General features: G+C 52.5%; 1 protein-coding gene across 1 annotated transcript; it reads left to right on the forward strand.

The window, feature by feature from the left end:
• The first annotated feature begins 1,363 nt into the window (after nucleotides 1–1,363).
• EMX1 (empty spiracles homeobox 1) lies at nucleotides 1,364–17,571 on the forward strand. The gene is made up of 3 exons (XM_039852564.1): nucleotides 1,364–2,254; nucleotides 8,105–8,289; nucleotides 16,998–17,571. The coding sequence occupies exons 1-3, from the start codon at nucleotides 1,735–1,737 to the stop codon at nucleotides 17,163–17,165; spliced, it is 873 nt and encodes a 290-aa protein (XP_039708498.1). The 5' UTR covers nucleotides 1,364–1,734; the 3' UTR covers nucleotides 17,166–17,571.
• The last annotated feature ends 1,097 nt before the right edge of the window (nucleotides 17,572–18,668 follow it).

Raw genomic sequence — 18,668 nt, forward strand, 5'->3', positions numbered from 1 at the left:
TGGAATGGCAACGGCGCGCGGGGGCTTTTCGAAGCAGTGGAGTGGAAAATAGACTTTAACCCGCTTTGTGGCGACAAGGGCGCCCGGAGCGCTCTCCCGGACCAGGGCTCTGGGCGCTCAGGCAGGCCAGTCCCAAGACCCGGCCTGGAGTCCCTACGGACTCACGCAGCACGCGGACCCTCTAGCCTTGCAGAGGCCCAGCACCTATCTGCGCACCCGAGCTGCGGGATCCGCCGCTCTGACTGACCCCCGCAGCGGCGAGGAAGAGGAACGCGCTGCGGTCCCTATCTCGCACTGCGCAGGCAGGGTCCCGGTCTCGGCCTCCCCATCACTGTCCAGCGCCCTGCTAGGCCTCGACACGGTGTTTGTCTGCGGCCTGGAAGGCCGAGGTGAAAAAGTTTGCGGAGTACTGGTTCTCCTTGCCGACCGCCCTCTCATCCCTCGGGAAATTATTGCGCGACATGGAAACTGTCGGGGAAAGAGTCGTCAGCTGCTCCGCGGTCGTGGGTGGAGGGGGAAGGTCAGGGGGGGACAGGCGGCCGCTGCGTTCCTGAAACGGCTGGTGTGTCGTCTCGGGGAAGGGGTAGACTGCTCAGCTAGCTCCAATTTAAGACAGCGTCCACTAGTCCCTGGCCTGGCCAGGGCCCCCTGCACCCGAGCCCCACGACCACAGAAGGTGAGGAAAGCAGATCTTCCTGCGCTGAGACCGGCTGTCCGGTGCGAGCCGACAGCGGTGGCTGTGGTTGGGCCAAGGAGGTGCTTCCGAGCCCTGCGACCTGCGGTTTGAGGGCTACAGGGCAACTGCCTCGGCGGCCTCTCGCGCTGTCCCAGGCCCCGGCCCTTGTAAAAAGAATTGAGCATCTCCTTTCTGGAGCAGTCTCTCATGACACCCAGAAAAGGTGAAACTTCATGAACAAGGCCGCGCGGACCAGGAGACGGATGGTGGGTGAGCGGGAGAGTTTTGGAGGTCAGGGTAGTGGTTCTTGGGAGAACCTGTTAGTTGGACCCTAAACACGCACCCTCCACTCGTTCAAATTGTCTGAGAACTGAAATGACATCCCGGGACGGAGTGGAGAGGGTTCAACTGAGTTACACACTGGAAAGTGAGGTTGGAATTTCTCCCAAGCCTCCGGGCCCTCGGATACTTTCTCCGGCTCCCGCGTGGGTTGAGACGGTTGCGGAAGCCGCCAGACTCAGCTAAAGGGCGGAGACGCGAGGAGCAGCCAGTGGCGAGGGAGGCGGGAGAAGAGGCCTAGATCGCTCTGCAAAGGCTCCAGTCCGGTTTTTGCCTCCGACTGCTGGCTCCTTCCCCACCCGCCGCCCCTCGCCCCGCCCCGCCCCGCCCCCCACCTTGGGCAGGTGAGCAGCGGCCAATGGGCGAGCGCAGGGCAGGTGCCCGCTAACTTGCGTCTTGCAGAGCAGCAGCAGCGGCCGGGCTGGGCAGTGCTGGGAGGACCGGGGGCGGGGGTCGGTCCTGGCTGGCCTCGAGAGGGAGGGGGCTGGGCTCAGCCCCCAGGCTGTAGAGGCAGCTCGCAGCATCGCACGGAGCCCGCGCCAGTGCCCGCGCCAGGAGCTGCCTGCTCGGCCACAGAGGCCGGCGCGCCTAGCAGCGCGCGGTGGCCCGACTTCTCGTTCGCTGGCTCACACACCCCTCGCCCCTCCGCGCCTGGCTCGCCCGCAGGGGCTGAGCGCGGGTGGGCGGGCGGGGGAGGTGAGGGGTGCTGGTGTGTGTGCATGTGCCTGGCTGGGTGCACATCCCGCACGGCGGCGGCGCCAGGACGCGAAGCGCTCCCCAGAACCCGGCGGCTGCCTGTCTCGGCTCTGGCGCCCGCGACCATGTTCCAGCCCACAGCCAAGCGCGGCTTTACCATCGAGTCCTTGGTGGCCAAGGACGGCGGCACGGGCGGGGGCACTAGCGGAGGGGGCGCGGGCTCCCATACCCTGGCGGCGGCCGCCTCGGAGGAGCCGCTCCGGCCCACGGCGCTAAATTACCCTCACCCCGCCGCGGCAGAGGCGGCCTTCGTGAGCGGTTTCCCCGCCGCCGCCGCGGGTGCGGGCCGCTCGCTCTACGGTGGGCCCGAGCTCGTATTCCCCGAGGCCATGAACCACCCCGCACTGACCGTGCACCCGGCGCATCAGCTGGGCGCCTCCCCTCTGCAGCCCCCGCACTCCTTCTTCAGCGCCCAGCACCGGGACCCCCTGCACTTCTACCCCTGGGTCCTGCGGAACCGCTTCTTCGGCCACCGCTTCCAGGGTGAGTGCCCACGCTGTGCCAGCTTAGGCAGCCAGCAGGCGCCCGCGCTGCAGTGGCGTGGAGGAGGCTCGGGGGCGCGCGAGGCTGTTCGGAAGTTGTTGCGAAAAGGTTGCGGGTCTGCAAAGGTCAATTCCCAAACTGGGAAGAGCCGAGCTGGATCCATTGTGCTTCTGTCGCGTTAGGTTCCCTCCCAGAGAGCCATGCTGGGACTTCCAGGCTTTCCCAGGAATGATGCGGATCCGGACTCCAAGCCCGGGCGCATCCTTGGAGCTTCTCCTGGTCCTCCCGCTGGCCTACCTTAATCCCTCTCGTCTAGGCCAATCCGGCTGCGCCCGCCGCCCTCCCTCTACCCTGGCTGGGCCTGGGATCATGCTTCGCCCGCAGGTCCACCACCAACTCCCAAGATCCGCCCTCGCTGATGCGTCCCGGCAGGGGAAAGTCCAACCGCGTGTCTTGGGTCTGTGGGAAGAAGGGGCAGCGGGCAGGGCAAACTGAAGAGTTAATGTTCAGTGTGAAGTGTTCCGCTGTCTTGGGATGTTTCTCAGCAACGTCCGCCCGACTTCTCCAAGTCACACGCGCCTTTCAGACCCCGGGTGAGAAAGGTTTGCAGTAGCAAACCAGCTTCCTCCGCCGTTTGCGAACTCTAGGAGACCACCTGGCCACTGGGGGACGGATGGCCATCCTCCCAGCCAGGGGCGGGAGCAAAAATCTTTTAAGGTCTTAGGCAGTATGAACCCCTACGACTGCACCGGGCAATAGGTTTGCTAATGAAGATCCCCCACTGGCCTTACACACACACAATACCACACACACACACATCGCACGCACACGCGCGCGCATGCACACACACACACACACGTTTGAATTATCTGACTTTCCCAAAGGAAAGAGAGTTTCATTTGTTGGAGTTCGTTCTCTTCCTTGCATTTGTTGGAGTTTGTTTTTTCTTTTCTTTTTTAAAGTAGCCTTAATTTGTTTAGTAATTGCTTTAGTTTCCGGCTTTATTTTGTTATTGTTGACAGACCTCGGCCTTATGAGGTTTCATGACTCAGAGCTAGGTAACCCGGCTTTTAGCGAAATAAATGAAAAGGACAGGTCTAGAGCTTCGGCTCCTGGAGCTAATCTGACGGTAAACCGGGTCTACACAGTCAAAGTAAACTGGATGTTTGGTATAATTATCTAGATAATAGGAGAAAAATGATCTCTTGAAGCTTTAGCTATAGCTGTTTATTTCACGGAAAGCCGCTTTTCCGCGTCCCGATTTGTCAGAATGTTTTCTCAGTTTCATCTAGCTAGTAGACACTTGCCCAACGGACCCCACAAAATAAGAGAATGTGATTACTTGAACAAGAATTTTTGTGGGCAGACTTGTTTCCCATGGAGATTTCAAAGATTTGCCCAAATCTTCCGGGGGGAAAAATGCTTACGGTGTCAGGCGCTTGGGGCAAAAAACTTGTCAATTAAAAATCAATGTTAACTGATAAAATTAAATTTTGTTCAAAATTGAGCAAATCGCCTCGATCCTCCATGGGCTCGGTCCTCCATGGGCTCAGACCTCAGCCTGGATCTCGAAATCCAGCGCCCGCCAATTGAGAGTCGCGGCTGTTTGTAAACCTTCGGGCCAGGTGGAGGAGGGACCAGCGTTTAGGAAGATGGTTGGAGGAACAGCGGCTTGGAAGAAAGGGCAGAGCAGGTCCTAAGACTGATGGTCTCTGCTCCGCGGGAGAAGGCCTCTGCGTCGGCGCCCTCGGCTTCCGACCCGCGCCTTACGCTGGGAGCCGCCTTTCCCGCCTCTGGCTTCGCCCGCGCCGGCTTGGGGGTCCACGGGCCAGGATGCCTCGCAAGAGATCCAGCTCCGGCTCTGAGCATCCCCAACCAGGCGAGGACAGATAAATCCTTCGCAAAATCCTTTCAGAAATTGCCGCCGCTCCCTAAGCCATCAGTCCCGGGGAGCACGTTGTCGAGTTGGAAAACGTTTGGATTTTTCTCTTAAGAACCGTGTCTAGACGCGGAGATGGAGCCAAGGGTGGCCGCATTTTTGAACTCGGCAATCAGCTGGGCACTGAAGGACTTTGAACCCTGATACTTTTGGCTTTAGGGCCGGTCAGCGTCGCGGCAGCGCGTGCGCGCCCCGGCAGCCCAGTGCCCTGCGGGCTCAGCCGGGTCCCGGGTCTGCGAGCCGAGCCGGCCCAGGCCCTCCCGCGCCGCGTTTTCTAGAGAACCCGGTCTCTGCGATGCTCTTTTCAGCCCGTTTTAATACAAGAAACGAAACCCCACACGAACGAAAAGGAACATGTCTGCGCTCTGTGCTCTGCGCTCTCCGGCAGCGCGGTCCCGGCGCGCAGGGAAGCGGCTTCTCCGCTAAGCAAGGCGATGGAAGAGGAAAAGCCAGAGCGGGACGATCGGGACCAGCCGGCGGGAACCCTGAAGCGAGGAAGGGGGGACAGCTTTCGAGGCGTGAAGGGGAGGTGCCGGTGGAGGCCGAGTGTTGGCTGCACTTCGATGCTATTTCCCGGACAGCAGGAACTTTCCAAGCCAGAGAGCAGCGTCGGGAGGGGCTGTGGGAGACCCAGCCCTCTGAGACTGTAGATGGTAATGGTCCGGTGCTTCAAAGAGAGCCTTTGTTCCGGCAGGAGGAGGAGGAATAAGGTTATCTCCGCTGCCTCTCCCTCTCTTAGCCCCGGGCCCCTCCGCCTGGCCATCAGGCCCCAGGCGGGCAGCGGCCTCTGCAGAAGGAACTGCAGCTCGTGCCCCGGGCCCTCTGGATTCCTAGCTCCCACTTTCAGCCTCCTCGTGCCTGGGAGTCTCCATTGCTAGTTCCAAGGCATTGCCTTGAAGTGGCCCACAAAGAGAGGCTGTAGGAAAACGAGGTGGAGTGGGGTTCAGTTCCTCGCTAAAAAGAAACCTAAGCCAGCCCTGTTCTACTTTCTCATCTGTCCCTGTCTGAAACTGACAGCCCACTCTCACCACCCAGAATTATTGGATGAAAACAGGCCACATCGCACTTCAGCTCCAAGCTTGTTTTGCCCTTATAGTTCAGTTAAGGGAAACTGAAACTGCGTTAGGGATGATCAAGGCTTCCTCCCCATAGGTCAGAGTGAGAGGGGTCCTTGCACATAGGCACCTAAGGCACCACCCTTGTCTTTACAGAAATATGGGGCTGTTGATCAGCTTCTCATGCTGGTTAGGTTTGTACTAAACATTCTTTTCCTTAAAGAGAAAAGCCCTGCTTCTTTTGAAATCAAGTCTGTCGTCACCAGCATCTTGAATAATTTTTCTGCTGCCTGCTTTTTCATAGTTGGGTCAGAAGGACCCTTGATGTTTCTGCACATGCATGTAGACGCATGGTATCTTCCTCAATAGGACATGACAATAAACTGGGGCCATTCTCTCAATGAGGCAGACACCAAACAACCTAGCTTTCCTCTAAAATACTCAGACTGCAGGCGAAGGGACATGCATATGTCAGAATGACAGGAAAGCTTGTTGCTTCCATCATCTACGTTGGGTTTGTAGATGATGGAAGCAACAAGCAAATACAGCAAATACAGAGAACTCCACCACACAAGTGACTGACACAAACCACTGAATTATAAAACAGCCATCAAATCACACTGAGATAGACTGCAGTTCTGCTTCCTCAGCCCCACACTGCCTTTCACGTTTTTGCATCCCATTGACTCACATTTATGGGTCTCTCCACTGCCACCCCACTTCTGACCAGCCTGGGCCAGTCTAGCTGCTAGAACCAAACCTTCCAAGTGCTAGCATGAGCTAGGCTTTCTCTTTCTCTCCAGATCATTTGTCCAGAGGAAACCACTGTTGGGACTTTGCCTGGACTCAGAAAATATTGTTTTTTGTAGCAATTTATTTGAACATCAACAAGAAGTGTCTGCTTTCCATCTACCTCTTCCACCTTTCTCTGGCCTATCACACTTGCTCCTACTCCAGACTTTCATCCTCCTTATTCTTACCTGGATCGGCTGCCCGCTTTTCTCCCTCTTACCACTCTCTGCCAGACCACCTCCCTGACCATCTGTTCCCCTCTACTACTACAAGTTAACTTCTCTTCCTGCAGTCAGGCCTGAGAGTTCTGGGCCTGCCCCCATCTTGAAGGGTCCAATGGGCAGAGTGTCCCCTCTCCATCTTTCTATGATGTGAGCCCACTCTCTTTTGTAGCAGCACGGATCTAGCCACTTAAAATGGATAAGGTGACTGGAAGTTAGTAACTTGTTGGGGTCAGGGGACTTTGTCCCCCTAACCCCAAGAATTAGCCTCTTCTTCCTAGACAATCCTGTTCTATAGAAATCTCCAGCAATAAAGTTCACCTCTGTCAGTGTCTGAAGCCCAGGGACTTGAAGAAAGTAATGTCAGGCAGTTTCCACCAGCAGAGGGACATGAACCTGGAGAGTTTTAGCAACAGCATCTCAATTATGTGCCCTGGTTCTCTTACAGAGATATTTTCAGATATGGGAGATCTCAACTAAATGATCCAAACAATTGTCTTAAGAACAAACAACAGGTCAAATTGAGTCAAACCAGTGGCCATTTCTGAAGAAATTAATTGGATCAGTCAATCTCAACAGCTAACTGTCAAAACATTCCATCTAGGGTTCTGCATTGTTGGTGGGTCAGGGGGCCTGTTGTATGCCACTGCATGACATACACGGGTGATGTCAGTGCCTATTTCTAGTTCTGTTAGCATGTGCAACCAAGCCAGAGATTGTGTGAGAGCCTGGGCAGAGTGGAGGGTGGGTATTGCATTGAGACTGGGACTGTGGATAGAAGTTTTTTTGGCTTTTGTAGTACCTGACCCCACCACACCAGCCCTCATCCAGTCTAATGTCAGCCCCTCCTCCTGCATGTAGGAGCTGAGTCCCCCCACGGTGGACAGCATTTGCCAAGGGACATTCACACCCTGAAAATTTTGTATGGTAGATGGGAGAAAAAGACAGTAGGGAGGCTGGAGTATATATTTACACTCGCCCATGCAGAAACCAACATATCTATATCTATATATATTAGAGAGAGAGATGATATCTAGACATTTATAAACATGTTTCTTTAGCAGGGGACTATTCAGGAATGAAGCAAGGTCTTTTCCCACCAGAAAGCAGTGGGAGTCTCCTGTGGGGAGAGGGTTTTACCAGAGGGGAAGAGGGAGAGTGGTAGGGAAGAAGAACCTGACCTTAGACTTCCAGGTACTACCTGGCTAGTTGACCTAGCTGCTGGCCTATTTTTACCATTTACAAAGTAGAACCTGGGCCTTTTGGTAGGAATTTTCAAAGAGCTGGTGGCCTGAGCATTTAGCTACAAAGCTGGTTTAAGCAGGTGTGAAAGGAGAGTTCTTTGGGTATCTCTTAGTTCCTGAATCTGTGTTTGGTGTGGGAATGCCTAATAGTTTCACTGTTCCCCTTATCATCTTCCTGACACCCAGCTCTTTCTCTACTCTTGGTGTGTTAACTTTGAGGAAGATATGATGGGACAAGCGAAGGAAGAGAGATAAGGGACTTTTCCCACGCCTTGGCCTCTTGGGTTGCTCCAGGCACTGTGATTTGGGCTGGTGGGCGCCTCACCGGGCTCGGGCCCACCTCCTGGCCAACAAGCAGCGCTGCAATTCCACGCGTGCCCGACCGGGAGTGTGGGGAGTGTGGGTATTAGAGGGGAGAGCAGACTTAAGAAAGGGGTGGCAAAAAGGAAAGGGGAGAAAGAGTAGGGGTTCAAGGATTGGGGAGGTTAGCAGAGCTCTCAAGGGCATGTGCGAGTGGGAGGGAGGGCCCCGGGCTTAGGCTCACGGCGCCCCTTTTCTCTGTCTACCTGCCTGTGTTGCCGTCGGCGGCGCGGCCGCAGCCAGCGACGTGCCCCAGGACGGGCTGCTTCTGCACGGCCCCTTCGCGCGCAAGCCCAAGCGGATCCGCACGGCCTTCTCGCCCTCGCAGCTGCTGCGACTGGAGCGCGCCTTCGAGAAGAACCACTACGTGGTGGGCGCCGAGCGGAAGCAGCTGGCCGGCAGCCTCAGCCTCTCTGAGACGCAGGTAATAATCACCCCCTCTGGCCGCGGCCGGCGCTCGACCCCGAGCCCCGATGGAGGTGGGGACGGACGGGTGCAGGAGCGGCACGAGTCCTCCCCCAGCCTTCCTAGAGCCAGCTGCCTCCCAGTTCCGAAGCCACTCCGGCGGAGCTCTCACAAAGCCTGTCTTTAGAGCACCAAACTCCGACGGTGTTTAGCCTCGCAAAGGCCGCAGGACTTAAATCAAGCCCTAAGGACCCATCAAGAAGTGAGATCGAACCTTATCCCGAGTCCGCTCCCCAAACCCATAGGAAGTGCCAGGTTATCTGTCACTCGCGGCCGCACCAGTGGACCCAGGAGCCGACTCAGCCCTGTGATTACCACCCCCCTTCTTCCGCCACTCTTCCAGGGCGCTCATGGTTTCGTGAGATGCCCAGACCTTCACCGCTCTGGCTTCGTTGCAGTTCACGGGCAGAGCTGGTGGAGGCCTCGACTGCCCACCAGTGGGTGCGGTGTGGTGAGAAAGCCTACGTGTCCTCAAGCTAGAAATATCAGAAACAGAGAGGGTTTGCCAGGGAGCAGCCAGCCCTGCTTGGTGTCGGAAGGTGACCCTGATCTCCACAGTGGCCATGCAAGGGGTGGGGAGGGAGGTGGGGAAGGAGGTGGGGGGCCGAGGGGTGGGGGCAGGGCTCTGGAAACCGTGGGAATGGCTCCGGACATGAGCCCGCATCTGAGGGGCCTGAGAATGGCGGGGAAGTAGATTCTGGGTCCTCGGTGACCGTTTCAATGATCTGAAGGGTTGTTGACTTAGAGAGAGAATAAACTCCAGTAGTGTTGGAGGGTTTTAAACTGGGTGAAATTATGATTACCACGTAGTACTTTTGTAATAGATAATTAAGAAAAATAATTTTAAAGAACTAGATGGGAGCTATAGGGACGATTTGGGTTTATTGTCCCTAAAGACTTTGCCATACATATATGCTGACTGGAAGCACCGCTTAAGCTCTTAGTCTGACCGAGTACGACGTACTGGAGGGGCCGCTGCTGCCCTGCAAGCAGATTTCAGTGCCTGGCTGGGCCTCGGAAGACGTTACTCCCTTCGATCCCTGACAACTCCCAGATCTGCTAACGAGAGACAGGTCTCCGGCTGGCCTAGCAGTTCCCGCCCGCCGGCATTTCATCATCTGCACCCCTTTCCTATTCGCCTCGCCCCCTACCCTCCACCACCCTTCCCCGGGCCGGCCTAGGGGCGAGAGGGGCAGCTTGGGGCCTCCTGGGTAGCGATGAGGATAGGAGGGGGGCTTAGTGGGGGAGAACAAGCCCTCGCTGCGTCCCCAGCTCCCTGCAGCCGGCCACCCTCACCTGTCCTCGCGTCGTATTTTGGTATCTACTGTTGTCTTCTCCGTCTGATGCCCCATTTAATTAATACATTGCTTTAGTCTCGGCTCCAGGACCCGTGTTTTTTCAGATTTTCTAGCTGGGCTGTTCTAACTGCAGAGATAAAGCTTATAAAACAACGGAATTAATTTTTAAAACCGTTTAAAGAAAGATGTAAAAAAAATAAAAAATTTAAAAACCCACGTTAATTAAATAACACTCTCTTTCCCTCCTGGCAAACAGCATTTTAAAATTGTTATCTAAAACAAGGTATAAATTTAAGACTGGTATTTACAGTTAACTTCATTTAAAAAGTAATAGTTATTAAAACTTAATTGCAGAAGTATAAGACAACAAAACGGTTTATAATCCCAGCACTCACAGATTAACACTTGTTGAAATAATGTCATTGTTTTTAAACTTAATTTTTTAGCTCCGTGAGAGCATTTTCAATTAACTTTAAAACTGAATCTAGCTGCCTGTCAATATTTCCTCTTAATAATGCCAGTTAGTAATCGTAATGTTTGTTTCTTTCATTTTTATTATGTTTCAAACATATTTTTAAAAACTAGATAGAATAATATAAAGTATCCAGCTTCACTTCAAAATTCATGTCTAATCATGTTCCGTCTATATAGGTGAGCTGATTTTAGCATATGGAACAAAAAAAAAAAATAATAGAACTATTGGAGGTTTGACCCTGAGAAACCTTTGTAGAGGCCTGTCTCTCCAGGTAAGGACTCTGAGATGAAGAGACAGGGAAGAGCTTGCCAGGCAGGCAGATGCGATTTCAAAATCCTCCTCTTTGCTAACTGGCTGTGTGACCTTGGGCAAGTTACTCAACCTCTCTAAGCTCTGGTTTCCTCATTCAGAAAATAGGTTAAGAATTAAAGGCACCTAATGTGAACTCGAGTAATATTAATTCTCATCCCTAGTCCTTCCTTTCCCTTTATTTAAAGTTATATATCAAGTTGGTGTCGTAATAAGATCCAAACTTGGGTTTCTGACTCCTTAGTCCAGTGTTCTTTCTGCTATGTCCAGTCTCCTATATTATCAGAGCTGTCTTTCTGTCCCTCTCATAACTTATCATTTGGACCCAACTTATAGCATTAACTAATTACCTATCCATCTTTACTTACCAGGCAAGCTAATCTGCCATTTCAGCTATCAGCTACTTGTCAATTATCAGTCAGTCCCATCAGCCCCCTGCCATCTATTTCTACTGTCAATATCTATATTTGTTTCTCAAAGCTCTCTAATCTGTGCCTCACAGATAGCTGTTTTATATCTAGCCATGTATTTCTGTCTGCTCTCATTAAACTGCCTCCCCAAAGCTGTTCAATTTATATTTCCTATTTTCTATTAATTATAATCTTCTTCCTAACATAACTTCTATTTACTCAACTATTGGTTATCTCTTTATCATCTGTTTTGTTTATCTTCTATATATCCAGCATCCACCTCAAACTTCCATCTTTATAGATCCATTAGCAACTGACAGATAGTATATTCCTATGTCTGCTAATGGTTATCTATGGTTATCTATCATCTCATCAGCTCTGGCTTTGTCTTCTTTCTGGGCCTCAGTATCTGTATCTGTAAGATTTAATGAAATGAAATCCAGGGTTCTTTTCAGCCCCAAGTTTCTGGCTTATCAATATTCTACTTCTCTGTGTTTCTGTGTAAGTCTTCCGCCAAATCCTCAGAGTTCATGGTATATCTCCCACATATCATAATATGCACAGGACTTTGCTATTGTCTAGTTGTCTGCCACGTCCAAATGTCAGTCTGTAGACAGGCTATATCTACCGTGCAAACAAATCTTAAAATACAAATTCCTGGGCCTCACTTAGGAGATTCTCTTAGGAATTCCAGGATGGGACCCAGAAAAGTTTTTACAACAGCTTTCTGGGTGATTTCAATAAACAATAGGCCTGAGCATCTCAGCTCTGGGAGGCAGAGGACAAGCCTTCCTATTTCTTGCTATATCCCAGCGCCCAGTTCAGTGACCAGCAAGCAATAGGTGCTCCATAAACATGTCAATAAATGGGCAAACTTCTCTTGGTTGTACACAATGTTAACTTTATCAGTCATTTCCCTTGCTCTCTGCTGTGACTGCTCCTTCCCTGTCCCTTTGTTTTTTATCTTTCCCTTGCACTTTCATCTAGGTTGTTGATCTAGATGATCTAGTTTTATCTATGGATAAAACTCCTGAGAAGGTTAAGCAAATCAGTGTGTGGGTCTTAATCCAGAGCTCAGGGGTCTCTGTATGCCTACAGCTTTAGCATGGAGTGTTGAGAGGTGGGCACCCTGAGCTTCTTTGTTGAGGCAGAGACGTATGTGTGGTTGGGAGTAGGGTATTTGTGCTGGGAAGGCTGAAGGTCCATCCAGGAGGTGGAGGGAGGGGCCCCAGGCCCTTCTCCCTTCTGGCTCTGATCAGTTGCTCTTTACTGCTGTGGTGCAGCCCTAGAGTCTGACCCAGATCATGCCCATCTAAGTTCAGTTGTGGCGGCTGGTGGGGTCAGATCAGAACCATGAGTGCAAGTTGAGTGAGTATGTGTGTGTGTGTGATGGCTACGTGTAACATTGTGTGCCCACAATGTAGGGCACATATGGGCTTAGCGTGACCGATGCCCAAAAGTCAGGTGATATTATATGCACACATTAGATGCTGGCCAGTAAGCCATCGGATAGCAAGGAATGCAACTTGTAAGCTTCTGTGTAAGGGGGCACATTAATTTTAAGGGGAGTGACAGAAAGCATTTGGTTGTTCTAGGCTGATCGATTGGGTACTGTTTCCAGCTGCCTCTCCTTTTCTGAACACTTCAGCAGGTGCTTCTTGACCTTTTCTGGCTTTGAGTGTAGCTGAGCCTGTGAGGGGAAAGGGTGTGGAAGTGTGCTCCTTGCTTGGCCTTGGAGATTCCTCATTTAGTGGTGAGACCTGAATGCAAAGTGTGTACTCTTATGGGACATGCACAGACTGAGCAATGTGAGTCCCCCTGAAGTCATAGGTGTGTGTTGAGGGAGGTCAGGAGAACTGCAGGAGGCCTCAGGTCCTGGAGACTTGGAGGATGCATAGGACTCTAGGTTGGTAGGAAGGAAAGAAAGGGTTTGAGGTGGGAAGATTGATAGAGCAGGAGTTGTCAGTCTGGCCACTATCTTGGAGCCAGAGAGCATGGAGAGAGGTCTTAGGAAGCAGGTGTGTGGTCACCTGCACATGGGTTTTTTCCCCTAGGGGCATGGTATGGAGACTTCTTGGGGTCCCTTCCTGCTCTGGAATGCTCTGCCTTTAGGGATGGATGAGAGAGAGATATCCAGGTGACCTGAATTTTAGAGAAGGTCAAGAGACCTTCGTTACTAGCTCACTGTGTGTTCTGAGATGGACTCATCCCTTCTCTAAGTTTTAGGTCTTCTCCAAGAACGTCAGCACCTTTGAAGTTCTAGAAGTCCAGTGGGAGGCAGGAGCGGGCAGGGAAGATAAGGAAGACTAGAGTAGTTCTCTGAGGGCATGGTTCCGAGGAGCCAGGTGAATCTTGTGAGATTCACCTAAGAGTGAGGGCAAGCATCCTGGATGGTCTGAGAGAGAAGATAACAGGGCTTAGAAAGAGTTAGGGCTATGGTTGATGGGGGGGGTCACAGCTGACCTCAGTTTGATGGGGTGAGGAGCTTAGTATGGCATTGAGCTCGACTTTAGAGTGGGAGCAGCTTACATGATCAAATGATAAGAAATGGATCTCCAGGCTGAGAGAGTGGCTCGATTGATGTCTCTAAGCCTCTATCTAGTCTGAGGACTTTCTCTGTGTCTGAGAATAACAGACCAAGAGGACACAGGCTTAAATTAAAGCAGAAGAGATAACAGGACATAAGGAGGAACTTCTTGTGTCAGAGTTACAAGACTCAAGTACCCCTTGACAGGGGTATCTGAAATCCTTGAGGTGAGGACAGATATTCACCTAAAAGTATTCAGGGGGCGGGAACCACAGACCCTTTCATTTGGGATGGGCTAGGTTTGAGGAGTGGTAGAAAAGAAGGGGTCCAGACTTGGTTTATTTCAACAGCAGATTGTTCAAAAATAAAGTCTGAAATAGGGGCTGGAGCTGTAGTTTGCTTATTTGTTAGTTCATTTGTCCATTCACTCATGAATTAATACATAAACACCTTCATTCATTAATGCATACCTTGATCAATCTGCTAATGCATTGATGCATTCATTCATTCATTCATCCACAGCAGTTTCACCTACTTCATCCTGCCTGACTCAAGCTGACCCTTGTTTCCCCCAATAATAAGTCTCCCTCCCCCAGCTCCCCTCTACCAGTGGTTAATCCAATCCAGAACATGGAGAATTAAGAATTGACCATCTTATATAAGTGTCCACTGAACTAAGCCAAAGAAGGAGCCCATCTCTTCAGCGATTAGCACTTCCCAAACCCCTTTTTTGGTTAGTCCTCAATCACTCTGCCGTTGATTTTCTCCTGTTTTTCAGGTCTGGCCCAGATCATAGGGCTGGATCACCTCATCTCTGCCCAGCTGGCTGAACAGCCCTGGAATGTGTCCGCTGGGACTCCAAAGCAGGCTAACTCACCGCTTTGGTTCTCCAGGTTCCCACAGTCTGGTGAGGAGACAGTTTCGAGCAAATAAATTTGTGCACTGCCGGGGTCACTGTTACTGAGATAGAGAAAGTATTAAGGAAGTACAGATGGGGCAGGTCCAGTCTTAGAACATCTGAGCAGGGTTTCGAAGGCTAAGTAAGAGTATATCAGTGGGGTAACTCAGGCAAAAGCGGAGAATCTTGGAAGGGCCTGGCTTATCTGAAAAACTGAGAAACGTTCACTGAGGTAGGGACTTGGGAGACCATAAGGAACCTATCCAAATCCTGAGGGGTCACAGATGAGTGAGGGGTTCCTTTAGCCAACATCCCAACTGTGCCTTTGGGGCTTAGAGAGAGGTGTGTAGGTGTTGCGGGGTTGTGGGGGAGACAGGTTCAGAAGCAGCACAGCCTCCTCAGGCTGGCTCCCATGGAGCTGGTAGCCACACTATGTGCCCTAGTTCCTTCTAAGTCCTCTGTCCTCTAGGGAAGGGGCTCTGGGGTGACCTCAGAGTTGTCTAGCTGGGTTAAAAAGGTCACATGTGTCACTCTTATGTCACTCTTACTACACTCAAAGCCCAATTTTTTTCTTCTTTTCCAAGTGAAAAATAACTGAATTGTTATCAGTAATGCATTAAAGAAAATTCAGAAAAGTGGAAAGAAGAAAGAAAAGTCACCCATACTTTGGGTACATTTCCTTCTATTTTTTTCCCCCGTGTATAGATTTTGTTTTTTCATGGTTGTTATCGCGCTGTGCCCAAACTGTGCATTCTGCCGTTTTTACTAGTCATAAGCATCCCCTTGTTACTATGCTGTCTTTGTAAACAGCATCTGGACACTCGGCCCAAGGCTGTTCTCCAGAAGATAGCCAGGCTGCCTGAGGAGAGGGTTTACAGACCTATTTCTAGATAGCTGCCTCCTTGATCCTGGTTGTTTTCATGGAGAAAATATTAAAAATCACCTTTCATTTGGGTATGCCAGGAAGCTGCCCCTGTGCCTGAAGTTCCACCATTAAAGCTTCCATTCTTTGGGCCAATGATGCCAGGCAAGGGTAGAAGACTGGGTCCATCCCACTACAGGCGAGTCTCCCTCCTGGAAGGAGCCTTGGGAATGTGTGTAAGGGAGAAGGTACAGAAAAGGGCTCTCTGTCCCTGGTGCTGTCCAGAGCTATCCCGTATCACCCTATCACCAGGCGGCCATGCCTAGCCCTTGGCCAACCCCTTGAGCTCTCAGGAGTGCTACCCCAGCCCAGCATCCAGACCTGACTCACACACATGCCTTGCACAGGAGGCAGGGTAAGCTCACCCGCCTACTGAATGGCACAGTCACAGCAGGCTTCAGGGCGGGAGGGGGGAAGGGGCCAGGCTGACTGCCAGATGGTTATGCTGAGAACCACCCAGGGCCCAGCCAGCCCTGTACCCAAAGAAAGGTGGGCATGGAATCCAGAAGCCCTGCATCTAGAACACCTGCCATCTTCTCCATCTACTTGATGTGAGACACGCAGGTGAAGAATTTGAACCCCGGCCTAGAAATGAGAGAAGAAGGCCTTCTCCTCATTCCATCCCCCCTGAGGCTAGGACCGTCACCTCTTCCTGTCCTTGGCTGGCCGCTATGCGTAGCACTAGCACTGGCTATCCCCACCCCCATCCTAGTGCTCTAAAATCAAGGGGCAGGGCAGATGGTGCTGTGGAAACCTTTGGGGGAGGGGTTAACCCCGGGTTAGGTGGTCTACATGGAAGGGACAGAGAGGAGTGTCTGGGAGTTGTGAGGGGGGGCATCCTGGGCAGGAAACTGCTCCCTTGGGCCTGGATGCCAGGCCTGCTTTGGGCTACCACTGCATGTCTTTATGGTAAAGGCCTTTGCCTTTCACCATTCTCAGGGGTAAGACCGGGTAGTCTTTCTTAGGACTGCCTTTGGCCCTGCCCAGGGTTTAAGGATCTCCCCTCAGCAGTCGCTGCTGCTGCCACAGCAAGGTGCTCACCATCATTCCACACACACGACTCACCACTCACCACCCACATAGGTACCTTGGATCGCTCCAGTTGCAGTTGGCACTAGCTGCTTTTAAATGTGCTGTCTTTTCCAGGAAACCATCCATGCCTTGTAACCCTACCCAATCTGCATCACTTCCCCCAGAGACCCTCTGGAGCAAAAGCCCAGGAGGTGCCCTGGAGCTGCAAGGGCCCCAGAAAACATTTTTCCTGTAGACCAGGGACTTAAGCCCAGAGAGGAGAAGGAACTTAGCAGAGGATCAGCACACAGGCCCATCCCACTGACTCAAAATAATCTGGTCTGGCCTGGCTCTGCAAGACCAAGTAAAAAACTGCATGATCAGGAGAGGACGACCAATGGAGCATGCGATGGCTTTTCATATGTTCTCTCGTTTACTGTTCCCGTCAACCCTGAGGAGAAGCGATCATTATCTCCTCTCTAGAAACCCGCAGAGATCCAGGTCTGCCAGGCTGCAGAGCCTGCGCCTCCCTGCTCTGTTGTGCTGTGGCTATAGGATGCTCAGGATGCTCCGCTGCTCCTTGACCCTTCCCTCTCCTCTGTTGAGAGGGACAAGAAAACTGCCCCTCTCTGGTCCACTGTGTCCTCTCCCAGACCAGCAGGCCTCCAGACCCATCAGGTGACAACTGGCCAGAGGAGAGGACCCTGGCCTCGGTTTCCCCATTGGCTCCCAGCTCAGCACGAGTGCTGAGGCCCTAGTAGCTGCTCTGGGGGCCTCCTGGGTGTTTCTCATCTGTGCCCTTCCTTCCCTGGCCCAGGTAAAGGTGTGGTTCCAGAACCGGAGGACAAAGTACAAGCGGCAGAAGCTGGAGGAAGAAGGGCCCGAATCAGAGCAGAAGAAGAAGGGCTCCCACCACATCAACCGGTGGCGCATCGCCACCAAGCAGGCCACCGGGGAGGACATCGATGTCACCTCCAATGACTAGGGTGGGCGGCCACAAACCCATGAGGGCAGAGTGCTGCTTGCTGCTGGCCAGGCCCCTGGGTGGGCCCAGCTGGACTCTGGCCATTCCCCAGTCGGGCTGCGGGGAGACCTCAAGCTCCAGTCCCATAGGGCTTGGATCCTGGGGCTACCGCCGACAGAGGGACAAGAAATGGGCTGGCTGAGGCCTGGGACTGCTTGATCTTTTCCACGGAGAGCCTGCCTGCCTGCCTGCCTGCCTGGGCAGGCCATCGGCCACTGCCATCTCCCAGCCACTCTCCATTTCTCTTATTTTCTTTTTGTTTTGATGCATTTCTGCTTTAATTTATTTTCCAGGTCCCGTCGTAGTTCTTTGTGATCCCCTGTGTCTCCCTTCCCTATGGGAACAATAAAAGTCTCTCTCTTAATGACACGAGCATCCAGCTCCAACTCCAGAGCCCATGAGCCTGGAGTGGTGGATCCTGGCTCTGGGGGCCAGTGGGGTCTGGCAGAGTAAGCTTGTTCAGGGCCTGGGAGCCTGGGATGGGGCCTTTGAGACTCAATTTACCAACTCTCTTCCTTTGTTGGTGGTTGACCTGGTCTCTAGCTCTAACTCCACAACAAGAGAAACTGAGACTAGACATAGGGAAGGACCGCCTTGTATATGAGCGAGGCTATGCTCAGGTCTTTCCAAACTTTGAGTGATGAGAGTCAGGCCCAGGTGGGTCAGGGGAGAGAGCGAGTGTGCGTACTTCCCCATGCTTAGAGACTCCGCTGGTGTCTCCAGTTGAGGAGAAACCAGAGGAAATGGGGAGCATTGAGGGCTGGGTGGAGGGGGCACCCTTCACAGAAACTAACAGTACCAGCCCCAAGTCCTGGCCCTACCAGGATGCTCATTTGTCCCTGGAGACTCCCCTTCCGTGCAGATTAAAGCTTCAGAGACAGGGCTGGAGGCTGGGCCTGCCACCAGTGCCCAGAGAAAGAGCTTCAAGGCAGGGCACACCAAGCTCTTCAGTTCACCCGCCCTTTAATTTGTCCACTTGTCTTTCCTGCTTGTCACACACCAAGGTTTTTTCATCCTACAAAAAACAAACCCGTATTCCTAACAACCTTTCCTTATGACATCCAGACCTGTCTCTACTTCACCTCCCAAGTGCTCCCCAATCCTCTGCTGATAGCGACGACAGACACCAATCACAGTTAGCACCACCCCCTTGTGGCCAAACTCATCTGCCTCCCATCAGCCTTCACCTGCTCCCCAATCTTCTGGCCATTGCTCCCTGACTCCCCCAACCCTCCCTGCTTTCATTCCTGTATCTCTGACACCTTCTCTTGCTTTTCCCAGTCCCTCCCCAGGCTTGTCCTTGCCTCTTTGCTTCTGGCCACCCCAGGGTCAGTCCTTCTCCTCATTGTGCCTTCAGCCTGGGGCTTTGAATCCACAGCCAGGACTTTTTGGCTTCCAGATTTAAGCCTCCAGCAGATCTCCAACTGAGCCGCAGACCCACCAAGCCAGCCGCCAGGTGTCTGC

The sequence above is a fragment of the Pteropus medius genome, unplaced genomic scaffold (genome assembly GCF_902729225.1).
Source record: "Pteropus medius unplaced genomic scaffold, Ma_sr-lr_union100, whole genome shotgun sequence".
Lineage (NCBI taxonomy): Eukaryota > Metazoa > Chordata > Mammalia > Chiroptera > Pteropodidae > Pteropus > Pteropus medius.

Coding starts and splice junctions, on each gene's coding strand:
- EMX1 (XM_039852564.1), top strand. CDS start 1,735: ATGTGCCTGGCTGGGTGCACATCCCGCACGGCGGCGGCGCCAGGACGC. Junction 2,255..8,104: donor CTTCGGCCACCGCTTCCAGG/GTGAGTGCCCAC, acceptor GCGCGGCCGCAG/CCAGCGACGTGCCCCAGGAC. Junction 8,290..16,997: donor TCAGCCTCTCTGAGACGCAG/GTAATAATCACC, acceptor TCCCTGGCCCAG/GTAAAGGTGTGGTTCCAGAA.